Genomic DNA, 11618 nt, shown 5'->3' with positions numbered 1-11618 from the left:
AAGCAGGTAATATGCGTTGATTAAACACTCTGTATATTGCTTTTCATTATGTTCAGGTTTTCGAAAGCACTCCAATCTGCTGTCATCCGCCTCTAATCCTTTTCCTCCTCGTCATCCTTAAATAACTGCTCGAGGTATTCGTACTCTCTGATGTGTTTCCAGTTGTGTCCTTCCAAACGGAATATATTCAAATGCAGCTTTATTACATTCATCAACCATACCTTGTGTTTAATTTCCATTGCTTATAATGACCGTCATCTTAACATCTGAATGATTGATAGTATTCTTAGTTTATTTTTATAACTTTATTTCTCCAATCCAATTTTCTGAAAGCATCTTCCAATATCATCATGACATTTATTGTATGTGGACTCGGGCAGAACACATCGCTGGAAGGGATGATGAACTATTGTTTAAGATTTATGACGGAGTGGTATCCAGAGGTGAGAACAAACCCGAGATGACATCTACCATGGAGAAGGAGTAATTATTTCCGCGCATGTGCAGGAACTGTATGGATTCTAGATTTGAAGCTTTCGTGACTGCAAGGATTCATATTCTTAGGTTTTTTCGGTAAAGTCACGTAGGTAAAACATTACAATTAATAAAAGTAAAATAAAATAAAAATCACGACGTTTCGGAGGCGGTCGTGGCTGTGACGGTTCCACCTGAAGACGGAAGCTTGTGTTGCCTCCGAAACGTCGTGATTTTTATTTTACTTTTATTAATTTTAATGTTTTACCTACGTGACTTTACCGAAAAAAACCTAAGAATATGAACTGTATGGATTGTTGAATAGCAAAGCCGACACATGGCGATGGCTTGAGAATGCCTTCCTCCAGCCCGTGAAATTATTTGAGACGAGGCCTATTTTGTGTGCTGGTTTGAAGGAGCACATACTCAGCATTTATAAGCTCGTTCATTTTGTGCTCTGTCAATAACAAGTGGGATGTAACTGATAGAAAAACGCAATTGGAATATCGTAATGTGTATGAACTATTAATAAAAACGGATAAAGTAAAAATTTGGACCATAAAAGTCCTTCAAGGATGGAGGTTGGGACGTTCAGAATAACAGAACCTGGATATCATTAATAGTCACAACCTTTTACGGTGTATTGTGTTTGTTGATCGTTTTACACTTAAAAGAACAAAAATACTGCACTGGTAAAAATTAAGGCGTCACCTTTGAAGGAAGCACGATAGCACTGCGTGTAACAATCATGAAAAAAAAACCTACAGTAAATTTAAAACGTCTTACACACAGTTGCTCGTTTGCCCAATTGGTCCGTTCGGGCAAGTGCTATTAGCAATCACTTTTCAAAAGAGGCCAGCATCGTACGCACGAGAGAGGTTCGGCGAGCACCATGCCCTTCGCGCTGGTGTTGATGCGCACTCGCGTTAGGCCAAGCCGCCACCCTTTAAAAATGTCGCATCCGGTATCAATATCAATACTCGGGTTCCTGGCCAGGATAAATAAAAACCTCCGGCTTGGGCTGTAGTGCTTTTTGCTATAACTCATCATGCTATTATTTCCAACCAGACACGCATATCCCCCCACCCCCACCCTCTTAAGTCTGCACAAGCTGTTGGGAAAGTGCTGCGAGTTCTCGTGTTTATGATGGAACTGCACACCGAAAGGGTGTCGTGACCAGCACCGTGCCAGGATCGCCCTCTTTTTTAATATTCCCACCAGCATTGATATTGACACACCACACCACGTACTTATTTTAGGCTACAGTCAGATTTCAGTGCAAATTAGCAATGATGTGGTTGTTCAGTAATTATTCCCAGGGCGATTCAATTGTAGCGCAGTGCATTACACAACAATCAACATTATTTCCAAAATAACCATTTTCCACTAAGTCAAGGTGACAATCACCATGCCGCTTGCGCCAGGCTAGGTGCACTTGGAAGCCTTGTGAAGTGTTGAAGGCTTGCTGGCAGGAGATCGTGAAAATGGCTCAGGTGGTATGGGTTTACTGACTGGCATCTGGCACTGTTTACGTTCTCCACTGGAATTTCAGCATTTACGTAATACACATACAGGTGGGGACATCCAAGATTACATCCTGGGAAGGTTTATTTTAAATGCTTGTATACATTATACACAAACCATTTTCATATTGGCTACATGTAGCTGTTTACAAATCACTATTAAGAGACACCCTTTCACCGCATCAAGAATGTCCATATAATACTTTTTAATAACACTTTATGTTTTAGCAAACGTTTAAAAAACTGACAGCATTTGCACATACAATAGTGTTCAGCAGTGTGAGGAGGTACTCCAAGTAACAGTCATTCCCACTTTACAAACAATTTCTCTATCATTTACAAACACATTGGTTGCAAATGGACCTTTATGTATTGGCGTTCTGTATAGAATGCGTACAAACCACACGGTGTGTGCATTGTATAAATACACAGGTTTTTTTGTTATTTTTGGCAAATCCTTATTCGCAGCAACGTTTTCATCCAAACGAAAATGTATACAGAACTAACGTATACAAATCGGTTGCATGTGGGCATATTGTCATGCTTTAATTAAAAACTGTTTTCGTAGCTGCTTGTGTGAGTGTGCATGACACATACACGTGGAGTGGTTTGGAAGGCTCAAGTTGGGTTTATCTGTGATCTCCTGATCTCTGTGGTCGAGCATTTCAGACCTCTGGACAACCATTGGGTCCCACTGTTTCTGAGTTGACAGAGCAGAAGCTGTCTGAAGGTCTTGCGGAAAATCCTGTTGCAGAGCGCGTAGCACACCGGATTGACAGTGCTGTTGACGTAGCAAAGCCAGTAGCCGATGTTCCAGAGCACGGGCGGCACGCAATCTGGACAGAAAGTTGACATGAGCACCATGATGTTATAAGGCGTCCACGTGATGATGAACGCCAGGAGGATGGCGCTTAGCGTCCTGGCCGCCTTCTTCTCCTTGATGAGCGACATGCGCTTGCGTGCCGTCACGTTCACCTTGAGTGCCGCTGACGTAAATCGTTTCGCCGTCGAGAGATCGCGCATTGAGATCCGCGTCGAGGACGACGACGCCGCGCAGACCTCTCGCGTGCCGCTTGTGGACGAATGCTCCGACGTGTCCGACTCCACGGGAGACCTCTCCGAGGCCGTCTGCCGCAGACTCGGCGAAGCGCCGTCCGTCTGACCGCTTCGGTCTGAAAAGTTGTGGCTCCGCACTGACCGTATCCTGACCTCGTGGCTCGGCATGGAATCCCGCATGGGATCCCGCATGTCTGCGTTCTGTGCGGTGAGCCGTCCCGTCACCTTGGACGCTTGCATGGTGCTGCACCTGCCGCTTGGGAGCACCATCACCATCGAGTATATTGCCCTGTGCTTCTTGGGCGCGTCGTCTTTCTCGGAATAGTGGCTGCTTGCAGAAGTAGCGCCGTTATCCTTGCTGCTGCTGTTGTTGCCCACGCGTCTGCGCTCGCCGCTCACCTGCGGGGTGTCAACGGCCTGCGTTGATTCCTCCTCCTCTTCCTCCTTTTCATCCTCCACCTCCACCATGTCTTCTTCCTGCTCCAACTCCTCGCGGCCCTCCGAGATGGAGCCCTGCAGCATGGCCAGGTCTCGCGCGCGGTTTTGGATCTCCTTGAAAATGCGCCAGTAAATCGTGGCCATGATGGTGACGGGCAGGTAGAACGCTGCGATGGCTGTGCAGAACGTGATGATGGGCTCCGACAGGAACTGAATGCGGCACTCGTCCGGTGGCACGGTCCGCTCGCCCACGATGTACTGCCAGAAGAGGATTGCGGGCGCCCAGAGCACGAAGGACACCACCCACGCCAGACCGATGAGCAGGGCCGCGCGGTGGGGAGTCCTCTTGGCACGGTACGTGAGTGGCCGAGTGATGGAGAAGAAGCGGTCGAAGCTGATGACCAGGAGATTCATCACGGACGCGTTGCTTGCCACGTAGTCGAGGGCCAGCCACAGGTCGCAGGCAAGGCTGCCAAGCGCCCAGTGGCCCATGATCATGTAGCACGTGAAGAGGTTCATGGAGAAGATGCCGATGATGAGGTCGGCTACCGCCAGGCTGAGCAGGTAGTAGTTGTTGACTGTGTGCAGCTGCTTGTTCACCTAATTATGTAACAAGAATACAGCACAACAATGCCTTTATTTGACGTAACATCAGACCGGTTAGCAAAAATCAAGCATACCCATCGATTATGTACCGCTTTTCCAACATGCGTTTGTCTTCGGAATAAATGTATACTTTTATCCTGAGTTGGAAATCTTAAATAATTGTGAAATCAAGATCAAACGGTTGCTGCAAGAGCATGGAAATATACAAAAACGATGCATGTGTGCTATGCCATTGCTCATAAAGGTTTAACAGATTTCATGAAGAGAAACGGTTGTGAAAGTCAAATAGTGTTCTTCCAGTACGCATTTGCACTGAGATAGAAACAGATTGCTAAGGAATGTGGCAGCCGCAGAGAAGCAATCCGTTGAATCGAGATGAATATGACGTAAGGAGAGGGCTTTTTCTTAGAAGAAATCTATACACAACTGTACAAATATCACCACGTTGGGAATGGAAGATTTACAAATTTAAATGGAGCGTTTAACCCAGTCATCGGGAGTTACATTTGTAAGATGATTGGTGAAGCGGAAAATATTAGGAAGATAGAGCAAACAAAAGTCTGCAACGTTTTGTTGAACTATAGCAGTCAGCCATTACCTACCCATTGTCAAGACTTACCTTCAACCAGCCTCTAAAGAAATGTATTTGGTTGCAGTTTCATACTTTGTACTTGACATGAACATTGTGCATCACTATAGAAAAATAATCACTGGTTCATCTTCTTGGTTCTTTCGGTAAAGTCACGTAGAAGAGAAATAATAAAATAATACAAATAAAACAATAAAATACAATTCTCACGACGTTTCGGCCACAACGCAAGCAGCCGTCCTCAGGTGAAGAACAGATCTGTCGGAAAGACAGCGTCGGCTGCTTGCGTTGTGGCCGAAACGTCTTGAGAATTGTATTTTATTATGTTTTATTTTTATTATTTTATTATTTCCCTTCTACGTGACTTTACCGAAAGAACCAAGAAGATGAATCCCTGCAGTCACGAAAGCTTTAAATCGAAAAATCACTGGTTCGTTTATGGTAATTTTTTTGTGTGATTCTATTTGGCTTATGGCTCATTAAAATAAGAAATGTTAATACATACTATTCCCTGAAGGATGTAAATTTTAGTTTTTTTTTAATGAATAGTAAATTATGTATTGATGCACAAGTGAATGGGAAGCCAGTGGAGGGCTTGTTGGGGTGATGTGGTGAATGTGGTCGCTTTTTGTGAGTACGATTTATGAGCCCGGTGGCCGGATTGTGCTTTGTGACTGAGGGCTTTATTTCACACTGAACATTTCCCAGTTCGCTGGTAGACTGGATTAGGCATGGGACTAATATATGACAAGAGGTATACTTGATGTAGTGTGCCGGGCACGGAAATTAATTTAGGATTGTTGACTAGGGCTGTCACCTCGAAGGTCCAAAAAACCGGGACATATCGTGGGAAGAACAATATCTCACATTTACATGCAATTGAAAGAAGAAAAAAACCCATCACTTGTAATATTCTAACATTCCCAGGACAGCTTCCTCAAAAATACGAACGTCTTGTGAAATCCGGGACAGGTGACAACTCTATCGGTGAACCGAGTTTGCCCTCCATACCTTGAAGCTGACCAGCACCAGCACGTTCCCCACTATGGTCGCGAGGCTCATAACGCCGGTGAAGAGACCGATGCCCACCACCTCCAGGACAGAGTGTCCGCCCAGCGGGTCCAGGAGGTGTGGGTCTGGCACCGCCTCTCCTCCACGTGTGCTGTTATCCCAGGGAGAGGAGTTTGACGAGACTGAGGAGGTGGCGTTGGTGAGGTCACGTCGAGGGTAGAGGAACGCCGCCGCGTGAGTGGAATTTAGCTGATGGACCGTCCACGTGGTGGTGGAGTTTGGAAAATGCATGGTGCCTCAGCTAGATGGACTTGTTCAGGTCTCTCTGAAACACAGGGTGAGTTGATGTTTGTTTTGTTAGTATTCATGAAGTAAATGTATTGTTGGAATGTGTGTTGCTGGGTACTCAAATCTCACACAGCTTCAGCTCAGACCATTTGCCTGCCCAGGGTTCATAAAATGAGTAATGTGAAGGCAACTACGGTTGCCATTTGATGTTCATGCGCACTGCCTTGGCTGTGTTCTTGACACACCAAAACATTTGACATTGCAAAAACGTATCCTCGAGATGGTGTAGATTTAAAATGTTTGTAAACGTGGCATTGTGTGTTTGTTATGTGTCATTTGATATCCCGGACACCCTTGAAAACGAGATGATCCGTCAAGGACTTTTTAAAGTGAATTATGTTTTTAAATAAATAAATGTTGAGTGAATTGATATGAGCGCCACCTAGTGCCCATTTGAGTAAGTACATTTATAAACGCGCAAATCTTATAACTCAGGTTATCCCGAGTGCATTACATGTTGTAATTAGCCCGTTATCCTTAACGGTCGTCGGTCAATGCCAAGTGACGAATTGTCCTCTGAGCTTAGTGGAGTCTCTAACCCGATTAGAGCAAGTCCTTCATTCCATTCTGTCAAATATTTAAACTTTACAAAGGGGCCGTCCATAAATGACGTCACGCGATTTTTGACCCCCCCCCTCGTCACGGCGTCACAAAAAGTAAAGCTCTGCCCCCTCCCTCCCAAAATAAGACATGCTTCAAATCGCTTTAAACTATTGTCATTGTAGTGCGTATTTAATGTGGTGCTGCATTCTGATGTTGTAGGAGAAAACATTTATTAAAAAGTATATTTAATGAAGTAGAACGTGTTGTCTATATTTATTTAAAGTTGCGCATTTTGACGTGACGTCACATTTCTCACCCCCCCCCCCTCGTCACACATCGTCACAAATGTCTGACCACCCCCCCAGGTGCCTGACGTCATTTATGGACGGCCCCAAATGCAAAGTGTCGCACGCCTGTGGCTCAGTAAACATGCGACGTTCGACCAACGTTGGCTCAACGTTCCATGTTTACGAGGTGGGATTCGGCACCACCACCTGGACATTGACACTGTAAATCCAATCAATTAATTCATGATATATCGAGGAATGCGTGATGGTAATGATAAAGCGTGCAATGGCCAAACTAGGATATCCTGGGCTTGTGCTTGCCCATTTAAGGAGCAAGACTAGGCAAATCGACACTTTTTTTAAAAAAAGTGTGTTAAACCCACAACCACCCGATACATCCATGTTTTGTTTACGTGACAAACCTTTACTAAATGGTTGGTGGTGGCGGGTTCAACGACGCATTTATATTTACGCGATCTAACCGCAAAAAAACACTATTATAGATATTGGTCGCGAACAGCTGACGTGTTCACATCAATTCCGTGAATTGTCGAATCGAGACAAGATTGCAGGTCTGCATCAGTTCACCCCGTGTAATACTGGGTGAATTGTCTCGTTACACGACTCCAGTTATGTACCAACGATCAGATAATGTTTTTCTGGTAGGAACCTCCTGGTTACACCAGCCCACAGGGGATTATTGTGTCCGTCCGTCGTGAATGGAGGGGCTGGGTGGGGAGGGTGGGGCTGGGTGGGGAGGGGCTGGGTGGGGAGGGTGGGGCTGGGTGGGGCTGGGTGGGGAGGGAGGGGCTGGGTGAGGAGGGGAGGGTGGGGCTGGGGAGAGTGGGGCTGGGTAGGGTGGGGAGGGGCTGGGTGGGGCTGGTGGGGAGGGGCTGGGTGGGGGGTGGGAGGGGTGGGGCTGGGTGGGGGGGTGGGAGGGGTGGGGCTGGGTGGGGGGTGGGAGGGGTGGGGCTGGGTGGGGAGGGGCTGGTCACCCCGTGGTGCCCTTATAAAACTCAACGTTTAACCTACTCACGCCGGCTTGTGCCCGCCCTCACAGTCGGGCATATTTGCGGAATACACCACGCCGCCGTTGACCCTGGCCATTGACCGGGCAACCCAACGTTCCTACCAGCTCCCTCCGCAGCAGGAATGTGTTAGTTTGTCGATCGGTGACTTTTTTTTATTACTTTTGGAAGGTCTCTCTCTCGCGACACCTAGCGACTTTCCACGTGGAAGTTGCCGACGCTGAATTTACTTCAGAACGCCACACAGCGATCGGGCTGAGCCTTTAAAGCCTTACACGCTGCTGCAGTGCGGCACACGATTACGTTTCTGCCCTCTTATTTACAATTACAATTGTTCTTGTATAATATTTGAAAACGCTGCGCCAGCTGTCATCTCCGTCGTGGAATACAAATATGTACATTTTGTTTTAACGATGTTGTGAGGTAAGTAAGCAGGACGCGGCGGAGACGCGGGTCCCGCGGGGGCAAAGGCGCCTCACCCGGGCACGGGAGCCCAGGCGAGACCGAGGCTTCTGGCCCGCGCCGCTTCGTGTAACTTTTACGCGATGTTTGAGATGTTTAACAACTTAAAAAAACCTCTTCCGAGACCACTGCGCCTCGTTCGTTGCCCTTGCAGTGAGGGCGGACCACAAGAAGCCGCTTTTTTATACCCACGCGTGTCAAAAGGTGGATTTGGCAGCGACACGACGAAAAGCCGTGCGGACTTTTGTGCCGCAAACTGCAGCGGCCAAGCCTCTCCACTGTCAATACTCTTCTCCCCTTTAACTCATCTTCTTTGTGCGTATGATAACAACACAGTGGTTGTAATTAAACACTACGCTTAGCGATGTAACTATTTTAACTACGGTATTGTATACATGGTGATCTATGTTATGTACAGTACAGGATGGTCCGGTTGTCTTGTGACCGCCCCAATTAATTTGAGCCCGAACATTTTTTTGTTTACTCCCTTTGCATGTTTATTTCTGTTTCAAATAAACATTACTTTCAAAACAATTATAAAGTTTTGGAGAATTAAATGGAGGGGGGGGGGGGTCACGACATCTGGACCACCCTGCACTGCAGTGACATTTGCGGGAGACGTGCCAACATAGTGTGCAGATGCTTTGAATTAAAATGTCTCCCTGCGTGCTGTCTCCCAGTCATTCTAGCTTGGGTATCTGTGCACGCGTCATCCATCCGGCGGTGTAACAACATCATGAGGCCGGACGAGTACAAGCAGCGGCGCAGCGTTGAGTACAGGCGGCGCCAGGGAGGCCGACCACCGGGGGACGGGGCGCCACCTGCGGCCGTCAGGGGACAGCGAAGGGGGGGGGGCGGCCCCCATCACCCAGGGAGGCCATGGGACCCCCAGGACCAGGGACCCGGACCCCATCACCAAGGGAGGCCCTGGGACCCCCAGGGTCGAGGTGCGGGACCCCAGCGGCCAGGGAGGCCATGGGGCCCAGGGCAGCGAGGGAGGACGAGAGCTGGGGCGGGGAGAGCGCGTGGGTGGAGGGGAGGCCACTCGCAGCAGTATGGCAGGGACGAGTCGGCTGGATTTGGGGTAAGTTTCCCTCATGGGGTTGGGGTTCCCGTGGTCAAATAACGCAATGGTCCACGCAGTTGGTGGGAGGCCCTCGCCATCCACAGTGTATGGCGATGTGGAGGAGAGGGGTCCTCCCGGAGGAAACCCATCAATGTTGAATGATAAGAGCTGAACAATGTGTCCAGCTATGTCAGTCGTCTACTTGCTGCATAGCCCAGCAGATCACTAGATGAAATCCATGTGATTCATCAACCTCCGCCTCCCATTATCTGCATTGGCGGGGTGTCACATCATGTTTGGCTTTATTTGAAATTTGGCCAATTTATTTTTGAGTGTTTTGCTGCTTTGAAGCAAGTGGCATGTCAAGAGCAAGCAAGTGGTATGCCAAGAGAAAGCCCAGCCATTAGAGGGTAGAACACTAAAATTATGTTTTTAAATGTCCTTCAGAAGCCTGCCTACTTTAACTTTTAACAGGCTTCTCTTTCCTCAGGTTGGTTGTATTACATGCACACTATGTCTCCAGTTGTGCTTAATCTAGAAACACTGCTATCAAGTTACTTGCTTAGATGCATGTGCAACTGCACCTGACTTGCGTACATCAGAACCCCATCCTCATCATTTTCTACAATGGAATGGCAAAAGGGTGGTGAAACTTGCAAAAAGTGAGTTCTGAAAGTAGCTGAATTACTTATGAGGTTGTAATGTCACACTTATACCAGACCACTTAGCCACCACGCTTTTAATGGCAGAAAGAAAAGGTGTGACCAGGTTATTTTGACGTTTGAGTATCAGTCGCGCTTTTTTTTTTGCTCATTCTAGGAAGGTGACGCTGTTATGTGTGATCTGCGGTGTGTAGGCTAATGAGGAGGGAGCGGATGAAGATGTGTGCACGAGGTATGAGGAGGAAGAGGAGCGGCGCTTCTCCCGACGGAAGATTGTCAGTAATTGGGATCGCTATGGGGGCGGCCAGGAGCCAGCCGCTGGAGGGGGGAAGGAGGGTCCCGTGCTGGAAGAGGAGTCTCAGGCCCCACGTGGCTCCGACTTCTCTGAGCTCCTCAGCTCAGCTGGTGGGTGTCCAGTGCCTAGATTGCAAATGCTGCCGTGCTTCAGTGTTTGTTACGCTCGGTTGCGTGGCTTTGCGATTAATGCAAAGCTTTCCATCGAGCCAGTTTTCACGGCTTAAGGATTACTGCAGTCGCTCCGGTAATCCTGCACATCATTATCTTAGCCAATATTATAAGGCAGATTTTAAATACCCTTTAGCATCTAACAGAATAGGTCATTGTCTGCTCGTATAATAACATTTCAATTTCCAATATCATTTGCATCCGTTGTATTTATATGTAAATAACTCTGAAAGTATTTGTATTGAATTTATCAGTTTACATTTACAATGACAGCTGTTTGTACTGTATGCTTCTCAACTGGGGAAAATCGCAAGTCAGACAATTTGCCAACAGGAGGCAGTATTGGGAAGCTTTACATTCTATTCTGAGTGTATGATAACTAAGGCTGAACCAGAACACCGGTTTTAAAATTTCCCTTTGCGATGCTAAGATGTTTAGAATGTGTGCATTGAACACGCTATACATCCCTGGCGTTGCGTTGTACCACATTTCAAATACATCCTTTGATAACAAGGTCCTGTTTTAGTTTCTGGGCAGTGCCACACATTAGTCACCCTGAGACTTAGAATTCTAAATATATTCCAATAAAATGTGGTATCATTTTGAAGTTAATTGCGTATAGCTTTAGTACCTATGTTTATTCATTGAATAAGTCAGTTGTTTGATACATTCCTGAACTGATTGCACCATCCCAGCGTGGATGAAAAAGTTAGTCTGTCTGACTAAATCTGAGACCATTGTGTTTTATGGGCATTTCTCTCTTCTCAAAAAGTCAAAAGCCACAATGATTGTAATCTAGGTCACTTGTAAATGAGACAATCATGGTCTTTTCAGATTTCACTTGGTTAAGCAAATAAACTTGAACTTTGATCGCCCACATTTTGAAACTGTGGAACTGCTCTTCTGGTTTTAACTATTCTCTGCTGACCAGTTTCACAAAGAATGACATTCAATTACCAGCTCCTGCACAGCGGCAATTGTTCTTTAAAAAAATAGTTTTCGTTATGAATTGAGATTAAGGAAAAATTGCACCTGCAACTGGGGAACGTTACTGATATTA

At 46.6% G+C, this 11618-nt stretch overlaps 2 protein-coding genes across 2 annotated transcripts in view; one reads left to right on the top strand and one right to left on the bottom strand.

Moving 5' to 3' along the window:
• Window positions 1-2615: 2615 nt before the first annotated feature.
• The window catches only part of LOC144933592 (muscarinic acetylcholine receptor M1-like), a 28158-nt gene continuing 19155 nt past the window's right edge, over window positions 2616-11618 (bottom strand). Inside the window, exons 2-3 of the mRNA XM_078858560.1 lie at window positions 5698-6022; window positions 2616-4091 (exon numbers count right to left, since the gene is read on the bottom strand). Coding sequence (XP_078714686.1) covers window positions 2616-4091; window positions 5698-5988 — 1767 coding nt within the window. The 5' untranslated portion in view covers window positions 5989-6022. The remainder of the gene's footprint in view (window positions 4092-5697; window positions 6023-11618) is intronic.
• Window positions 8154-11618, top strand: part of AVEN (apoptosis and caspase activation inhibitor) — a 47216-nt gene continuing 43751 nt past the window's right edge. The window contains exons 1-3 of the mRNA XM_078858561.1: window positions 8154-8326; window positions 9046-9449; window positions 10288-10498. Of these exons, the coding sequence (XP_078714687.1) occupies window positions 9102-9449; window positions 10288-10498 (559 nt within the window). The 5' untranslated portion in view covers window positions 8154-8326; window positions 9046-9101. The remainder of the gene's footprint in view (window positions 8327-9045; window positions 9450-10287; window positions 10499-11618) is intronic.

The sequence above is a fragment of the Lampetra fluviatilis genome, chromosome 7 (genome assembly GCF_964198595.1).
Source record: "Lampetra fluviatilis chromosome 7, kcLamFluv1.1, whole genome shotgun sequence".
In the NCBI taxonomy this organism is placed as follows: domain Eukaryota; kingdom Metazoa; phylum Chordata; class Hyperoartia; order Petromyzontiformes; family Petromyzontidae; genus Lampetra; species Lampetra fluviatilis.
This window is presented reverse-complemented; position numbering and strand designations above follow the sequence as displayed.